This window comes from Apodemus sylvaticus, chromosome 9 (assembly GCF_947179515.1).
Source record: "Apodemus sylvaticus chromosome 9, mApoSyl1.1, whole genome shotgun sequence".
Lineage (NCBI taxonomy): Eukaryota > Metazoa > Chordata > Mammalia > Rodentia > Muridae > Apodemus > Apodemus sylvaticus.
Genome location: NC_067480.1, coordinates 21,523,053 through 21,541,764, shown reverse-complemented (window position 1 = coordinate 21,541,764; position 18,712 = coordinate 21,523,053). Strand labels below are relative to the sequence as shown.

General features: G+C 45.6%; 1 protein-coding gene across 2 annotated transcripts in view; it reads right to left on the bottom strand.

The window, feature by feature from the left end:
- Ndufa10 (NADH:ubiquinone oxidoreductase subunit A10) overlaps positions 1-18,712 on the bottom strand; it is a 39,635-nt gene that overhangs the window by 10,142 nt on the left and 10,781 nt on the right. For both annotated transcript variants that reach the window (XM_052192910.1, XM_052192911.1), the window contains exons 6-9: positions 17,560-17,639; positions 16,625-16,679; positions 14,571-14,656; positions 4,219-4,327 (exon numbers count right to left, since the gene is read on the bottom strand). In XM_052192910.1, the coding sequence (XP_052048870.1) occupies positions 4,219-4,327; positions 14,571-14,656; positions 16,625-16,679; positions 17,560-17,639 (330 nt within the window). The remainder of the gene's footprint in view (positions 1-4,218; positions 4,328-14,570; positions 14,657-16,624; positions 16,680-17,559; positions 17,640-18,712) is intronic.

Genomic DNA, 18,712 nt, shown 5'->3' with positions numbered 1-18,712 from the left:
GAAAGCCCTCCACTCACAGCAATCAAGGCGGGTGGGCGGGCAGTGCCTGTGCTTGATGTATGGTGTTAGTGCACAGAGCAGGTAGGCTTCCAGTCAGCATGTTAGAGTCTCTTGAGCTGCAGCAGTGAGGCACTAAACAGCGTCTGGAAGCAGTGCACACAGTAGGGATGAAATTACAGGAAAGCAGGACAGGCTGGCCACTTCTCAGACCTCATGGAGCCCACACAGCCCATCAGCTTGGGATTGGAACGGATTCCTGCGGTCTGCCTTCACTTTAATGCTGACCAGAAGACCTCCTTAATAAAATATTATTATTTAATACTCATTCTTAATAAAATACTATCAAAAGAGACAAGTAACAGCCACAGTGAGAGAAGATGTGAGACAAAACACAGGGAGCACCTGCCGGGGGCCAGAGGGATGACCGAACATCAGAAGGGAGCCAGGCAGGCCAAGAGACCCAAAGATACACAGCACAGTTACCCAGATCACTCTATCACAAGAGAAGGCTCAAAAATGTATGGCAAAACTATTCTGCAAAGTTGAAATTAAAGTGTAAACTTAGAAATAACAACACCAACAAGACCATGATGAAAATGCAGAGCTCAGTGAGCGAACGGGCTAGCAGAGCAGGGAAGCCAGGTGCTCGGGAGCTCGGGAAGAGCAGCAGATCCTGTGCAGACTGACGAATGCTGACACACAGCCCAGCACACAGCGTGACAGAAACTGCCACCCTTGGGAGCCTGAGGAGAGCCAAGAACTGGCACTGACTGTGGAGACCAGCTAAAGATGCAAAGGACTTCACGGACCCCAAGCCAAGTGATGACAAAGGCACATAGCCTGGCCCCCAGGTGTACACAGCCTTGGCAAAGCTCAAAATCACATCAGAAAGCAGACAGAAGCCAGCCACTCAGGAGACGAGAAACATTCATCAGAAAAAGCAAGCTGCTCTTTAGAATAGAATCAGAAGCCTAGGATGCTGAAATGTCAATTGGCTAAAAGAAAAACAAGCTGGAAATTCAGAATTCTCTGCCTTGTGCAATTTATTCCTCAAAAAACAGTCTCCCGCCCTTCCTTCCAAGCTTGACCTAAAGCTTCCTGTAAGGCTGAGTAGGGTTTCTGACTCCCTAAAAGGTGAGACCCTGGTAGGGTTTGAAGCCCACCATGGTAACGGTAGTGGCCGGCGCGGGAGCCACAGAGCTGCTCACAGGCTTGGTCCTGTAGGTCCTACAGGGACAATGTAAGAAGGACCGAACAGTCACCTGCAGCCCTGTAGAGGAGGTAGGAACCGGAAACTGCTATGGGCTCATGAGTCTCAACATACACAGACAAACATACAAATGATTCACAGGCAGGCAGATGGTTTCCTTACAGTAGAGGTTGAAGATGTGGAAGGGGTGACAGAAAAAGAACTACAAAGTTAAGAAATTCAATGGGGGCCAAAACTTTGGTATAAAAATCTGTCAGAAGAGCACGTTTGCAGTCTCAACTTCCCCCTGCACTGCTGGATTTTGCAGTGAAGGAAAGAGTCACACTGTTTAGTCACATGACCGAAGGGCAAGACAAGCAGTTTTGAGCCAATGAGAATATGTACTGCCTAGGAAGTTGAAATGAGTTGACGTTCCCTCCACAAAAAACTATAGCCTGAATCTCAGCCAACAAAGCAGACTGAGGGAGAGTCAACAACTGAGGGAGAGACAACTAAGTACCCTGTCATCTCCAAAAGTCCTGAAGTATCAAGTTCTTAAGTCTAAGGGCAAGGAGTGGAGACAGTGCTGCCAGGTGCAGCTCCCATCAAGCCTGGGCTTCTGGGCTCACTGCTGTCCCTCAGTTGGAATGTGGTTAGCAGTGGCACATACATCCCCTCTTATCGATTCTACCAGATGAGTAGGGTCTTGTGGCACCTTGTCTCTAAGAACCCCATCTTTAAGTGCAGTGCCCCAAATCTTAATGGTCATTACAGTGGACTGGAAGGCTCACGAGGACGGAATTACACAGATCATAATGGGGTGTGCTCCAGCAGTCTTGGTGCTCCCAGGAGCTGTCTTCCTAGACATGAGCCTGCACACTCGAGGTAAGGAGGAGACACACACACAATGAGGAAGAACAAGGTGGTCAGAGCCCGACCACGGAGGCTGACAGAGGGGCATGCAGTGATCTCAGCTGTGTCCAGAGCGGCTACTTTTCTATAACTTTTTTTTTTCAGGTCAGCCTTCAATTCACTGTGTAACTAAATATTACTATACAGTCCCGATCCTCCTGTGTCTCTCCTCCAAATGCTGGGACTAGAGACAATCAGACCTGGCGTATTCTTGTCATTTTAAAGAGTTATTTTTATTGTATGTCTATGAGTGTTTTGCCTGCATTTATATTTGTGTACCATGTGTATGCTTGGTGTCAGTGGAGACACAGGAAGGCATAGAATCCCCTGTAACCAGAGTTACAGAGTTGAGAGCCACCCATAGAGGCTAAGAACCAAACCCAGGTCCTCCACAATAGTAGGGCATGAGCTTAATTGCTGAACCATCTCTCCTGGCCCTCTTATCATTTTAAAAATTTGAAGTATTTCAGAAGAGTGAACCCCGCAGGCTGAGTTAGGGCGCTTTCCCTGTTGGAGTCAATACTGTCTCCACAGTCCCCATAGTGACTTAAAGGACTTAAAAGTGCATGGAGAATTAAGACACATTATCACAACAGCCCACAGGAGTTGAGCAAACAGGGCTCACCACAGTCTGTGACTTTACACTGCCCGCAACAGGAAAACTACCAGTATTAGACTCAAATATATCAAAGTTGATCATTTTAATTACCAGATTAATCCCTACAGTGGTTAACTAGTAATAGACTGATGACCAGTTGGTGAGCAGAGGAACATACATGAAAGCCAGAAAACAAAATGTAATTCCCAAAAGATAAAATAAATAGGATAGGTGAGAAAACATTATGAGACAACCCGTGTAAGTACTTCATCCAATGTAACTGGATAAATATTATAAACACCCAGAATAACTAGAGGGCTTTTTTGTCTGCTTTTTTTTTTTTTTTTAACCTTCAGGTAACCAGAGAAAGGCTGACATGAAAGGGAATAGGAAACAAATCCTGGGTAAATACTAGCTGAAGACAGTCTAAGGTGCTGGAGCAACGTTCATGAGCAGACACTTGAGGCAAGCTCTGTAGTTAAGGGTACAGACGGTCACAGGAAAGGCACAAGAGGAAAGCACTCATCGCCTCGCCAACTGCACACCCGCTACCAATGAGGCCATGGCTGACAGAGGGAGGCAGGTCCTGCCATGCTACAGACACTCCTGCAGCTGACAGGCGAAGCTGGACCTGAATGAGGCTACTGCTGTATGGCAGAGGGAGGCAAGGAGTGTGTGGACCTGGAGGCCGTAGGGAGCAGCTGTATCCACTCAGGCAGGATGTCAGTCCAGACACAGACCACGGTGAGGAGATACCTTATGGCTGTGCTCCCAAATGTATATGGTGAATACAATTATTTTCAAAAAGGCCCAAAGAACTTGTTTGAAAGAAAATGTTGAGTCCTTCAAGTAAGGGAGGAGGAAGGGGAACAACTGGCCACACTGAACCTTTAATCAAAGCTCCTGTGGTCTGTAGCCTCTGCTGCTCAACTAATAGGAGCTCAGGCAGCTGTCTCTGGATACAGACCCACGTGCTCACTTCCAGGTAATGAGTCACACTTTCCAATAACCGACATGCTACAGCAGAGCACAGACAGAGGACACTCTTCCCATTCCATAATGCTGTCTGGTGCAGGCCCCTGACCCTGTCTACATAGCTGGAAATGACAGCAATAGAAGAACATAAGACTTGTGAAGAAGATGTGTAAATTAGAGAAAGGCATGAGGAGAGGAGAGGTAGCTGCCATTTCCATGTCTGCATGAGCTCTGCCACCCTTGCTGCAATGTACCACTTGGTTGGAGGACATTCCATAGAAGTGGAAGGCCTCGTAATCCTAAGCCTCAGAGCTACACTGTGAAGGTAAGGTGACATCAGATGTAGCTGGGAAGGACTGGAGCTATCAGCTAAAGAGTGGAGGCTGTGTGTCCATCAGGACAATGTGCCTAGGAAGGACACTGGGTCCAGTGTGTGCCTGAGGACTCACTGCTTTATCACTAGAAATGAGGGGACAGCAGCAGACTCATTCTTCATGGAGGTGGCTTAGTGACCACCTGACTCTGCCCCCATAGTAGTGCTCACCTCTCTGAAGCTGTTGTAGATCCGGCTACCCTGATGAGCTCCAATAGTGATTTCTGGGAGGTAGACAGGGATGGTTGTGAAATTCAGCACTTCTGTCTTATCCTGAACCCTGCAAAGTTAAGACAAGCATGGATTACAACAAGCCATCCAAACAAATACTACTAGGCAAATATTCTTTCAGTCTTTTTTTTTTAAAGACTTATTTATTATGTATACAGCATCCTGCCTACATGTGTGCCTGCAGCCCACAAGAGGGCACCAGATCTCATTATAGATGGTTGTGAGCCACCATGTGGTTGCTGGGAATTGAACTCAGGACCTCAGGAAGAACACCCAGTGCTCTTAACCTCTGAGCCGTCTCTCTATCCCTAGGCAAATATTCTTAACTCTTCACATATCTATAGGGGCTGGAGAGATGGTTCAGCAGTTAAAAGCACTGGCTGCTCTTCCAGAGGATCTGAGTTCAATTCTCAGCAACTGCAAAGCAGCTCACAACTGTCTATAACTCCAGTTCCAAGGGATCTGTCACCTTCACACAGACATACATGCAGGCAAAACACCAATGAACATAAAAATAAATCAATCTTAAAAAACAAAAAACAAACAAAAAAAACCTAATCCAAAACAACAACAAAACACCACTAAGATAAACGCTGTTCACAAGTAGGTATGTTCAAAGCAGCACTTCTTTCCAAGATGCCCAGGCCCATGTAGCCACTTTGCTAAAACAGCTCCAGAACAGAAGTTGTTCTGGGAAGCCCTGATGCCTTCAGATAGTGGGCTCTGGATGAAGGGTTTGGGAAATGGAAAGAGCCATGGCGTGCTTTACACACAGTAGTGGGAGTAATCTACCAGCTTTGGTAGTGCCTACGGCATGCATGCTATGCCCTCATTAGAACTATGTAAAAATGTCAGTGCCAGTGGGAGGCTCTGTGGTGCCTTCCACAGGCACTAACCTGTAGAAAGCGAAGTGACAGCACCACATGGAACTCGCTAGGTTCATGGGGCCATTTTATCTGGGCTCAGCTTCATTTCTGGCACTAGTGATACCAACTGTAGGCCCCTCCCTGCTTTGCCACTTCATTCTGCTGAGTCAGGAATGTCTATACAATGGTCACAGCACATTCTCTTCAAAGTTGGGCCCAACATAACCACTGTGCTTAGAGACAAACCTTTAATTTCTTTCTTTTTTTTTTTCTTTCTTTCATTAAATCTGGGTATAGTCATGTAGGCTTGAAATCCGTGAAAGCTAGAAACCCTACTACTCGGGAAGCTAAGGCAAAGGAACTGACACAAGTCTGAGTCCAGCCTGGGCTACCTGGTGAGACAACTATCTGAGGGGAAAGGAACTAAAATTTTTCTTATTCTTTCAGGCTCAAGAAACAAAGTATTATTTTCAACAGACACTTAGCTATACCTAAGTTGTAAAGGCAACAGAGGATGTTTCTTGCCTGCTGATTTCCAACTGTGGATTCTATAACTGTATCTGGCTCCTGGTGGTTGGACCTAGAAAGTATCCAGACTGTACTGGCTAGTTTCCTGTGTCAACTTGACACAGGCTAGAGTTATCACAGAGAAAGGAGTTTTAGTTGGGGAAGTGCCTCCATGAGATCCAGTTGTGGGGCATTTTCTCAATTAGTGATCAAGTGGGGAGGGCCCCCTGTGGGTGGTACCACCTTTGGGCTCGTGCTCTTGGGTTCTATAAGAGAGCAGGCTGAACAAGCCAGGGGAAGCAAGCCAGTAAGAAATATCCCTCCATGGCCTCTGCATCAGCTCCTACTTCTTGACCTGCTTGGGTTCCAGTCCTGACTTCCTTTAGTGATGAATTGCAACGTGGAAGTGTAAGCTCAATAAACCCTTTCCTCCCCAACCTGCTTCTTGGTCATGATGTTTGTGTAGGAATAGAAATCCTGACTAAGACAAATTGGTACCAGCGTAGTGGGGTATTCCTGTGACAACCTGACCATGTTTTGGGGAGGACTGTGGAAGGACTTTGGAACTTTGAGCTAGAAAAGCTGTGGAAAGTTCTGTAGGAGCTTGGAAGACAATGTTACAAACAGTGTAGAAGATGGAGGCCTGGCTTGTGAAATTTCAGAGGGAAGATTAAAGACTCTTAAAGTGGCCATGTTTTGATTGTGAATATTCTGTGGTTTTGGTTAGCTGGGGCTAAAGAATCAGCTGTAAGTAACAAGATACCAGAACCACTAAAGCAAACCTTTGTGTTACTGGGACTATTGATGCTGGTTAGCTGGAGCTAAGAAATTAGCGGTGATTAAGAAGAGACCAGCATCACTGAGATGAAATCTTCTTGGAAGTGTTTTCTGAGAGCACAGAGAGTGTGTTCCAGAGATAGCCACAGTTGTATTTTGTGCTGTGGCTGGACTTGGTACTGTGTAAGAGTCACCCAGATGGTGCTGGTATTGAAGGCATGAAGGGGTCATGAAGAGCAGCTGAGGCTCTCGGCACAGTGAGAGGCCACGGAAGGCCATTGGTGAAGGTGCAGCCTCAGTTGCAATTGATGGCCCAGGACTTGAATGAGTCATGCATAGAAGCAGAGGCTTGTCACCATGAAGAGAGCCTATGAGAGGCTATTGGTGAAGCCTAATTACAGTAGAAGTCAACAGTGTTTTAGAGATGCCAGTACCATACGATGACCACCAAGAACAGCAGCAGCAGTGGAGTACAGGCAGCTGGAGCCTAGAAGACAAGCTGTGTGCTACAAAGGGCAGGACTGAAGAAGTGACCCAAGCCCTTGTAGGAGCCTGGAAGACTGTGAGTTGGATCCCAGACATTGAACCATTGTAGTTTGAATTTTGCTTTTGGTTGTGACTGTGCCCTGATATGTTTCCCTCTTGAAGGAAGAAAGTATTTTAGTGGAGCCACAGTTAAAAGACTTTGAATTTTGAATTTTAAAGATATTGGACATTTTAAGGTGATTGAACTTTTAATATGTAAAGACTGTGGACTTTTAAAGTAATTTAGATCTTGGGGATAAGAAAGTAAGGGTTGAGGCTTAATAGTGATGTGTTTGTGTGTCAAGTTGACAAGGGGTCAATTGTACTGATAGTTTCGTGTGTCAACTTGACACAGGCTAGAGTTATCACAGAGAAAGGAGTTTTAGTTGGGGAAGTGCCTCCATGAGATCCAGTTGTGGGGCATTTTCTCAATTAGTGATCAAGTGGGGAGGACCCCTTGTGGGTGGTACCACCTTTGGGCTGGTGCTCTGGGGTTCTATAAGAGAGCAGGCTGAGCAAGCCAGGGGAAGCAAGCCAGTAAGAAACATCCCTCCATGGCCTCTGCATCAGCTCCTGCTTCTTGACCTGCTTGAGTTCCAGTCCTGACTTCCTTTAGTGATGAAGTGCAACATGGAAGTGTAAGCTCAATAAACCCTTTCCTCCCCAACTTGCTTCTTGGTCATGATGTTTGTGCAGGAATAGAAACCTTGACTAAGACACAGGCTCACTATATAAACCTGCAGAGAGCCAGGTCCCCACAGAACTAGAACAACCTACGAGGAATGCATGGTGCATGGTTCACACACCATGCACCACGGGTCAGGCTTCCACAAGAAACCACAGGGAAATGAGGACTGTGGCAGGCTGAACTTGGTGGGTGGCAGGAAGATCACAGCCTAGTGTCCTAGCACAACTGTGCCACTCCCACAATGATTCAGAGATTTAAATCCCCCAAGCACAGCTGTTCAGGTAGCCTGCCTGCCTGTTCCCTGAGTGGGTTTGCACTGGTTTAAGTAAGTGGTCATACTAGACACCGTCAAAGGTTAGGATTGCTTCTCTTAGCTTTCATATCCTACCCAGTTGGGTTTTTTCTGCCAAAAGAAATGAAAACATTTAAAAACAGTCCAAGCATGCAAACAGTAATGTCTGTAGAGGACACAGCAGCTATGACCTGTAAGCTTGCTCTGATGAGCTGTTCGATGAAATTCCAGTGCCAAAGCCCATCGTCAGCACTGCACTCAAGCGCTCCCTGTCCACAGGTCCCAGCCGACAACCTTCTCACACTCCCATGACTACGCCAGCAGTGTATGCATACAGCTCTCTACTTTAACACACAGGGTTATTCTGTACCTGCCAGTGTTTAATTGTATTGAAGTGGTAACAAAATATTTCAGCTAAAAATGAAGTTCACAGTAAATGTTAACAAATATTAAAGGGAGGCGGCATGAAGTATGTGAAATATAGAAGAACAGCGCCATCTATGCTTAGTTTGACAAAATTACAATTCACACATGCCCCAGAAAAAGAACAAGGCTTTAAAAGTACTCAGTTCTGTACCTTACTTAAACCTGGAGAAACAACTCTTAGCAGAGCTCACAGGATGAGGAGAGCTGACACAACTCTTGTAAATACTTATCAGACAGGCTAAAGATAACAGGCTAGATCAGAGATAATGAAAAACTACAGGCACTGGGAAGCTGCTTCTGACTCAACACAAAGGCATTAGTAAGGAGCTCTGCTTACACAGTAAACACTTGGTTCAGCGCTGCAGATGGACAACCCAGCTGAGAACAATGTTCCTGCCACACCAGTGTCCAACTATGACGTGATAAGTATCATGGGCTGGTTAGTACCACGGACAGACAGCTCTAACTAGAGGCAAGACAACATAAGAGAGTGGAGCAGTAGTTAAGGTTTCATGACTGCAGATTTCTCCAACAGGAGAGAGTCCGCTTTCCTCCCACCTCCCACAGCTTGTTTCTACTTCCTCCTGAGCTGGAGTTCCACCTGAAACCACATGGAGAACTTGCATCTGCCGCCACAGTACTAGATCTCTGTCTGGAAGCTTCAGCAGCTGCAATGAGCCTCACGGGCACAAGGCAGGGTTGGGAGGTGAGGTGGGTAAGGTGGGTGGGTGCGCTGACAAATGTAACTGAAATTAAACAAAAATGTTCTAAAGCAATAATTTGGTCAACTTCTGGACCAACTAAGTCTAACTGGCAAGTGGCATGTTTACAGTAACTGTCTCAGAAAACAGATCATAATTTTCACTCAAGAAATTAAGATCAACACAATTACCATTGAAAACTTATGAAACTGAGGAGAGGACAGGACACAGGGAAAGGACAAAGCCACAGTAAATGAAATACAAGCATTAACTGGATGCTGTAACTCACGAACTCTGGGAAAATGACAGGACACAGCTCTATACCCTGATAACCATATAACTAAGTAATTACCAAAATTATGATTTTTAAGCACGGGTCAGATCAACACGTGTTTCAGATCACATTTTGAAAATGACATGTTATTATCTGTGGGAGATCAAAAGCCAGAAATACTCCCTAGTCTCAGAGAGTCTGTCTGGATCTTAGACAGTCCCCTTTTTTTGAATGCTGGGTCAGACACTCTGCCCAGTAGTAACTGATCCTAAAAATCAAGGGTCACAAGATGTCTGTGTGACAGACCCACAGCATTACAGGAGGTGTCACGGTGGTAACAAGACAGCGATAACTGTTCAGGCTGTGAAGAAATAAAGTTCAACACTGGGATTCAGATCACCAGGTGCTAGACCAGGACAGAGGCTGAAGTTTCTGAGCCAATCCAGGAACAGAAATGTCAGTGCTTCGAAGCGTTCTTCATAAAGGAGAAACAGGAACTCCCTTAACTTAAAAACAAGCAGACAAAACAGACCAACCTCTGGAGGTGTACTGGAAAACAGTGAGTGCAGTTAGTAACTGACCAGAGGCAGAGATCCAAACCGAGGACACGGAACCACCACAGCAGAGAGCAACAGGGTCAGGAAGAGAAAGCACAGTCTCAGCCCTCAGAGTAGGCTCAGGGGAGAAGCATGAGTGGAGGCGCCCAGCCTAGTCCCAGACTCAGCCCCAGGCACACGACAGAGCAGGGCAAGACAGGCCCAGGCACAGGGCGCCGCAGCAGCCCCACTTCCTGGGTTCTTTGTGACAGACATCTCATGACATCTCCACCATCTGGGGTCTCCATGTAAACCAGCCTTTACTTTCTCATCTTCATACCACCATCTCTATGGCCTCCTGCCCTCTTAGGGCCTCCTGCCCTCTTAGGGCAGCCTTTATGCAGGGACTCCCCTGCCACACGCTGCCTGGACTCATAGCTCTCTGAAACTATGGGAGAAGAATTCCTGACTCCTAAGTTCCTACATATTTCCTGCCTCTAGAGCCAATACTGTTTAGATAACATTGCCAAGTTCAGACGCCAGCTTGGGATGGCCCCTCTGCCCTTGCCCACATTGGGATGTTGAAGCTTTCTAGAGAAAGCACTCAAATCTCCTCAGAAGGTGGAAGCTTGGCTGTCTGAGCGCTCGTTTCCTGGGCATCCTAGTCCTTCAATGAGGAACAGGTGGACTCTCCTTGAACTCATCTATTTGAATAATTAAAGCCTCTCTTGACAGAGATGCCTTGGCTACAAATATAAACATCAAACTTCCTAGTGCTTTTTTCTCCAAATTATGTATATTGCTATTTCTGTTTCATTTGCTCTTTTTCAGTGTAGAACTATATATGAGTTTTCATTAATAACCAAACCACAGACTCAATGCTATACTCTTGAAATTCCCTCTGCCAAAGAGATTAGTCTATTTTTTATAGACTTATTTAACTTCAGGCAAGTTCTCAGGACCAGGGCAGAAGGCAGCCAGATCCTTTGCTAAGATATCACAGTCTAGTTGTTGGTAAAGCCCATGCATGAGTATGACCCTCAGTGTTACTGACTTTTAAGTTCTTACTAGAAGAGTCCATTACGTTCTGCTTACAAAATTCCACTACTTTAATAATCCAAAACACTAAAGCCTTCCACATTACTTAAACTAAAACAAATAAAACATGGTCAAGTTCTTCATAGCAACAGCCTAGTACTCAAACTTCGAGGACAGCAGGGTATAAGGTCATAGAATCAAGAAGCAAAATGTTTCTTACTGGGATACGAAGGGTGACAGTGAATGGAATCATGTTCATTTCAACTCCCTGATTCCATACACTGAATGTACTGCATGCTGATTCAAAGCACAAACTACCTTCTGGAGCACCCTGAAGGGTGGGAAATATTCACAGTGAGCACCACCATGGGCAGTGTACGTGGTTGTACATTTTACTTGGAAGGAGAAATAGCCAGATGTGTTGCTGTCTGTATATTGATTTATGGGCTGTAGACAATGTTTTGGCTGGATGGTTAGGGCTACAGACGGAGACAACTGCTTCCAGCCTGCTTGTCCTCATTCTTGCTGGCCAATCCAGCTATCCTGTTGTTGCAGCATTCATGCACCAGTGTCAGAACTAACTTCTTTGGGACTCTAATGTACACTTAAGACTCCGAGTCCTCCAGGCCTTCAGCACCAGATAGGGACTAGAGAGAAAGACAGCCTCATGGACTGAACACCTGCCCGAGTCTCAGCCCCTCCAGTGTGAAGTAGTCATTGCTGGATTATCACAGTAGCATCCTATAAACCAATCTGATAAATATCTCTCTTTCTCACTTGTATGTGCACGCACGCACACACACACACACACACACACACACACACACACACCTATCTATTCAAGGGAACTGAATGTATGACTCCATTTCAAGCAGTTATAGGTATCCTATGGTATCCACAGGGATGCTTCCAGAGACCCTGTGGATAGCAAACTCTAAGGACATAAAAAGCACAGTACTGTTACACAGCCTCCATGTTTCTAGCCATACACTTTCAGTAATCCTCACTGTGGTCACAGCAGTCACACCACAATGCTTAAAGAATCCTGAGAAAAAAAAGTCTCCACATACTCAGCACAGTCATAATATTTACAAACAACTTGGCTGATGCTGTGGCTAACGTAGGCTGACTGTACACTTCTTAGCCGACAGTTACAATACACTAAGAGATCATATCTTGCAGCAGAGTGTAACAACACCAGCAGTGCTGTAAGGGACAGAGGGTGCACCCTGCTGTCAGCCACCTGCCCTCCTGTGGAATGGCACTGGACACACACAAGCTAGGAATGACAGGAAAACACAGCAACTGAAAATGTAGCTTTTTCTAAAGTATGAAATGCTGATACAAAGTAGAACATATTAAATGATCAGTTAAATTCAGAGATGGGGAAAGAAAACAATGTAATAAGCAGAAAGCACAAACCATGGAGAAATGGATTCCAAGAGTACTGATCATTTTAACGTAAAAGATCCAAGTATAGAAGATACAACTGTCCGTCAATATGAAAAAACAAGACCTACCTACTTGCTATGTAGGAAAATGACTTAAAATTGAGATAATAAAGGTAAAAGAATGGATGCCATACCTCTGCTAAGAGCAAAAGTACCTTTAATATAACATTTCAGAGCAAAGGAAAACGGCAGGCACATGCAGATGAGCATTATCTAATTAGATGTTCTTAACAACAAGGGAAACACAAGGTAGAACTCAACAGTGGAGACTGGGAAGAAGGGGCACTGCCTGAGCTTCACCCCCCTTTCAGAACTGACAGATCCTACAGAGGCAGATGACCCAGTCACCACTTGCCTCATCTCTATCAACAGGTGGGTTCAGCATTCGCTGTCCCACAGCAGAACCCACACTGTCTGCTCAATGGAGCATGTGCCAAGGCAAAAGGATGCCAGCCAGAAAGACACCTGAAAAGAACTAGAAGAGAACTAGGCAGAAAGTTTGCAGATCACAGTAGGGTTTGGGGATGGGAGGACAATGGTAGGTGGAAAGCCCCAGATACAACACCAAACAACACATCATATGTGAGATAAGGAAAGTCTCAACAGAATTCTGAAAATATTTTACCTTAGTGAAACTAAGAATATTTTTTAATCTGCTAAGTAGGCTGCAGGAAAAGCAGTACTAAGGGAAACTGAGCGAACCTGGGCTTTGTTAGGACAGAGGTAACTCAGCTGTCTACCCTGGATGCTGAAGAGAGCAGCTGAGATCTAAGGAAGCAGGAGGAAGAGTGAAAACCGTCACTGAAAACAAAGCTGTGATGAACAGCCAACACCTGGCTCTTTGAAAGTCACCAGCAGGAAAAGGAGACCCAGCACAAAGCAACCAGGAGGAACGTAGCTGAACTTTAGAAATGGCATGCCAAGGCGACTCTTTTCTCTGGAACAAAATGGCAGATTTCCTTTGATTTTTATTTAATTATACTGCATCATTGTGTATCCATGTGCACACATTCATGTTCCTGTGTGTATGCAAAATGCACGTGTGCATATTTGTGTCTCTAATGTATACAGAGGCCAGAGGGTAATTCTGAGTCTTCCTCATTCTCTTTCAATCTTAAGTTTGAGACAGGGTTTCTTACTGAGTGAATTTGGCTGGACTGGCTGGTTAGCACACCCCAGGGATCCCTCTGCTTCCACACAAGTGTGCACAAGGAAACTTAGATTTTATGGGGGTGCCTGGAATCTTAACCTAGGTCCCTTACTAGTTAAATGGTTATCTCTCAACCCTAACTGTAATTCTTTACAGATAAAATATTCACTACCAACAGTTTCTACAGAATCATCTCGCAAAAAAAGAAAAAAAAAAACCCAGTAGTTGTAAAGTGTATTTATTTGTATAGTTTGACCCAGTAACAAATCTTATTATCAGTGAAAGTAACCTGCTGCTACAATTGAATCTCTGGAAGTCTCTTTAAAGATCTAGCATGTCCTCTATGGAAATACAAGGCAGCCAACTCTGCCTGTGGGCCCTGTGTAGGTATATCTGCTCAGGATGCACACCACGGTCCAACAGAGGGCTGTAAGCTTGCTGACAGACACAGTGATAAACAGAAACAATGGGGAGCCTCTGGTAACTCAGAAACTCAAGGCTCTCTGAGTGTTAAGTTAGCTGGGAAGCTCCCTGGGGCTGTAAATGTGGCAGGAAGACACTCCCTGCAGTCTTAGCTGGAGGGAAGAAGCCAGTGGAAGGGGCTAACTGACCAAGGTGGACAGGCCTTTGCATGAAAGGCCTGAGGAGGCAGGACTCAGCCCTCTGTCTGAAGCTTTCCAGGAGGCAGACTTGGGAGTGGCCTTTAGGACTCAATAGTTCCATGCACTAGTTTGCTTGTATCTCCCACTAAAATGTGTCTCTACTGAGAGCAGAATTTTTATTTGATGCTAAAGTCTTTCAAACTAAAACCAAACCTGGCAGAGTAGAAGCAAAATAACGACAGAATTACTAATGACAAATGACTAAGTACTGAGCCCACCAGAGAATTCAAGAGTTGCTCAGAAGGAGAAAGGACCAACACCTCAGTCCTGCCTGTGTAGCTGAAAACTATCGGAGCACTAATTACTTAAAGACTGTCTACTTCCACAGCATGCAGCAGACCCTGCAGTGCACACCAAGGAGTATTTGTTCCCGCCCCAAGAGCTCCCCCAGTGACTCACAGCATCCGCAGATTGTGAAAGGTCCGATCGTCCTGTTTAAGCCAAGGCCCTTTGTTGTAGTTAAGGTATTCAATGTCCTCTACCACCTAAAACAATAGAAACAGAACCCCAGCTTAGAACTGTGAGTTCGGCAACACTGCAAGTTTACAAAGCTTTGGCAGAATCATACAAACCAGTAAGACGTACTAATCAAGAAGAACAAAATGGTAGGACTTGAGTGGGCTCAGCATGACCCTGACCCATCAACATTCCAAAACAGCAAGGGGCAGAAGCTGCCCTGCAGATGGGAAGAACGGTGAGACGAGAGGAAAGCCAGCAATAAGGATAGAATGCCCTCATCTTCCTAAACAAGTTCCTTCTGGAAGGGAAGACGGCCAGAGAAGCAGAGGAACCTGAACACCAACATATTCCTGGAGAGCCCAGGCCTCCAGTCCTGCCCTTCAGAGAGACAATCTTCTTGAGATCCAAATGCTCTTCCAGAACATGCCCAGCTCAGACCTCACTTAAAGGTCGGAGGCTCATTATTCTGATATATTATCTAAACATGTGTATAAACACTAATCAAAAGGTACAATAATAAATTGAAGGGCTAGAGAGATGGCTCAGTGGTTAAGAGCACTGAATGCTCTTTCAAAGGTCCTGAGTTCAAATCCCAGCAACCACATGGTGGCTCACAACCATCTGTAATGAGATCTGACGCCCTCTTCTGGTGTGTCTGAAGACAGCTACAGTGTACTTACATATAATAATAAAATAAATCTTTAAACAAATAAATAAATTGAATATGAATAACTTGGCGTTGGTCCAGGAGGGTAGTGAAATTAGCCTTCAGTCCAAGTAGGAAAGCCAGGAACTCAAAAGAATGCTTACAGGATGAAGCAGCAGAACCTAGAACACAGCCTCTGGAGAGCAGAAAGCTGTTCCCTGGTAGAAGAGCTCTCAGGGCCCCCTCCCTCCTGCCCTCTATACAGAGGGACAGGGCACACAGGTGGCTCCCAGCTGTCGGCTCTGCAGGACCTTTCGGCAGGTTGGGGGAGCCTGAGATGGCACTTAAATCTTGAATTTGCATGCTTCTTATTGTTTACTAACCCTTTCCTGGACCTTCATTTCTGTCTGATTAGGTCTTGCTATGTAGCCCTGGCTAGCCTGGAACTCACTATGTAGAGCAGGCTGCCTCACACTTGCAATAATCTTGCTCTGCTTCCCAAGTGCTGACACAATAAGTCTCACTAGGCCAGGCCTGACTGCTGGTATTGAAGCTTTAGATACAATGAATAAATATAAGGCAGAACTTGGGGGCCGGAGGAGGGGGCAGTATTAGTTTTTGTTGTTGTTAACAGGTCTCATTACCTAGCCCAGGCTGGTCTTGACTTTACTATGTAGTTCAGGCTAGCCTCATATTTGTTTCTGTTTTTTCACCAAGTGAATATTTATTTTCCTTAATACCACGTAAGAAATGACCTTTCCCTTTTTGATTATTATCTTGAAGGAACTCTGCCAAACTAAGACAGTCTTTCTGTGCTGTTCCTGGAGTCTGGTACAGCAAAGCAAACTCACACCGACTGGATGATCTGTTATTCTTGCACCGACGACACAATCTTTTCCTTACTGTGCATATGCTTTTGTACTTGGGAGAGCAGATGTCCTGAATTACTCCTTTTCAGAATTTTCTTGGTTGTTACTCATTAAGTTCCCTGAAAACTCCATCAAGACTAACTGGAATGTCATAACATGCAGATTTAGGGAAAATGGTTTTCTTTAAATGTCCTCTGAACTAATAAGGCACAGTTCTGTCATGTTTTTTGATACAAGTCCCAAGGCATTTTGCATCTTTGCTGTCTATGACTTTAAGATCATACACACAAAGCTATTTTTTGAAAAGTCAAAGGCTTCATAGCTCCGGGAGGCTGATGAGCAGGCTTTTCAGGCGGATCTTGGATTATAAGATGCCAATGCTTGTAATCTAGTAGGAACCAAATTTCTCCTGTGATCTGGGGAACCCTGTGCATCAACCTGAAATGAAGGGCATCTGCCACTGGCTGGCATCACCCTACCTTGGTCGAGTCTTCAGCTTCCCAAGAATTGTATACCAAAACCTCGCACATCTCACTGTAAGACAGAACAAGAGGCACAGGGTCAGCATTTCCAGGGAGGTCTGTGTAAATGCCCAGAGCCACTAGAGCCCCTTGCTCTGACACAAGTATCCCCTACCATCTGGGACTTGAGTGTCCTGGAATTCACACCACCACAGTGTGACTGCGGGAGGTGAAGATCACTCACTTCATTTTGTTTTCACTCATAGTTTTAAGTACTTTGAGGATCTAAACAATGTCCTGAAGATTTTCAGTATCAATCTGTTACACACATTAATGACCAGAAAGCCATGGAATGTGAGGAAACGGCACCTCCCTCATGCTTCAACATAACAGGGATAGAAGAAGACCCACCCAGTGAAGCTGGCCCTAACTTCACTGAGGGATGCCCCCTCAAAGGACCTATGCGGCTGTGGTTTGTGTATTCATGGGCTTCCTTCTCAGCCATGCTGAGTGGTTTTCTAGCTATCTACCCACTACCTGAGTAAGAATGCACAGGACCTTTAGTGCTAAGATTTGCCATGGATGTAAGCACAGATTTATTTTTAGCATCAAGAATTTTAAGGAATTGGGCGGTGGTGGCGCACACCTGTAATCCCAGCACTTGGGAGGCAGAGGCAGGCAGATTTCTGAGTTCGAGGCCAGTCTGGTCTACAGAGTGAGTTTCAGGACAGCCAGGGCTACATAGAGAAACCCTGTCTCGAAAAAACCAAAAAGAATTTTAAGGATATAACAGGAGGGGGAAAAATTAAAATAAAAACCCCTACCCCAAAAAATTTACAAAACCTGAACTGAAAAGGCTCCTGTTGGCTCAGCAGCCTGAGGCAGCGAGTGGGGAGAAAGCACTGTGGGCTGTGAGGCCTGAGTCTTATATGTGAGTGCTGTGCTGGGCTCACCTCATTGTTGGGAGGAAGGTTTTCTTGTAGGCATTCTCGATGTCCTGGAGATAGGCAGAGGTGACCTTCATTTCATGTGGCTAAACGAAAGCAGAGAAAACGTCCCAGGAGGCATTCAGACTCATTTTCTTATTGTTATGTGTATAAAACATGACCAATAGATCAGAGTCAGGACCCCACCCCACCCCACCCCACCCCTCACCTCTGCCAGTCTTTCTGCTACTCCTCACCAAATGAAGGCTACGAGGGACGCCTTCCTCCCTGCCACAGGACTGGGAAGCCCGCCCTCTGCAGCTGCCGCAGCTTTCCTACTGGAGACCGGGAGGCTGCCCTCCTCACTAACTCAGACCTCCTCTCCAGCAGGGAGCTCCTTCCTTACCAACCCTACTCACCCTTCCACTCCTTCACTTCCCTTGCCATCTGAAGACAATTCTCAACCATTTTAAAATTCAATTAATAGTCGCACGTTTCATTATTTAAACCAGTTTAGCCCAGGCTCAGAGTGCTCCTCCACCCTGGGCCGGACGTGGTGTGTCTGCTTGTTTCCTTGCTCACTGCGCTGCGCTTCTAGAACCTATGCTGCTCGAGTGGGGCACCCCTTTCCAGTGAGCACACAGTCCTAGTACCCTGTAACCTGGGACAGAGGAACTCAAGAAGCACTGTGGAAGGGAAAAGGACAGGGAGAAGAAAATGACTAGGCCTACTGATTTGGCTTATAAAACACATACTCTAAAACTGAACTGCGAACATGTTCTAAAACTGGACTGTGATGGGAGCTCCATATTTTGCTAAGTTTGCTAAAGCCGAGTTGTAAATTTCAGCTGGTTGCATGTGAGCAAGCATAAATCACATCCTGTGGCCCTGGCACCCAGAGCAAAATGCGACCGTCTAACTGCACTCTGTCTATGAGGGTGAAGGGGACTGACTTCCCTGGAGAATTTACTGCAGCAGAGTGGGGAGCATGCAGACACTGTAGGTGTGTGACAGATGCAGGCATTTAGGATGAACAGTAAGGGGCCACAAAAGCACTGTTGGGGTGACAAGGAATGACTCCACCACTAGCCATAGCCAAAGTGAAGCAAGATTACATAAAGAGGGATCCTAAAAGATCCCAGAAACAAATACCCACCACAAAAGCCACTTATGCACACTA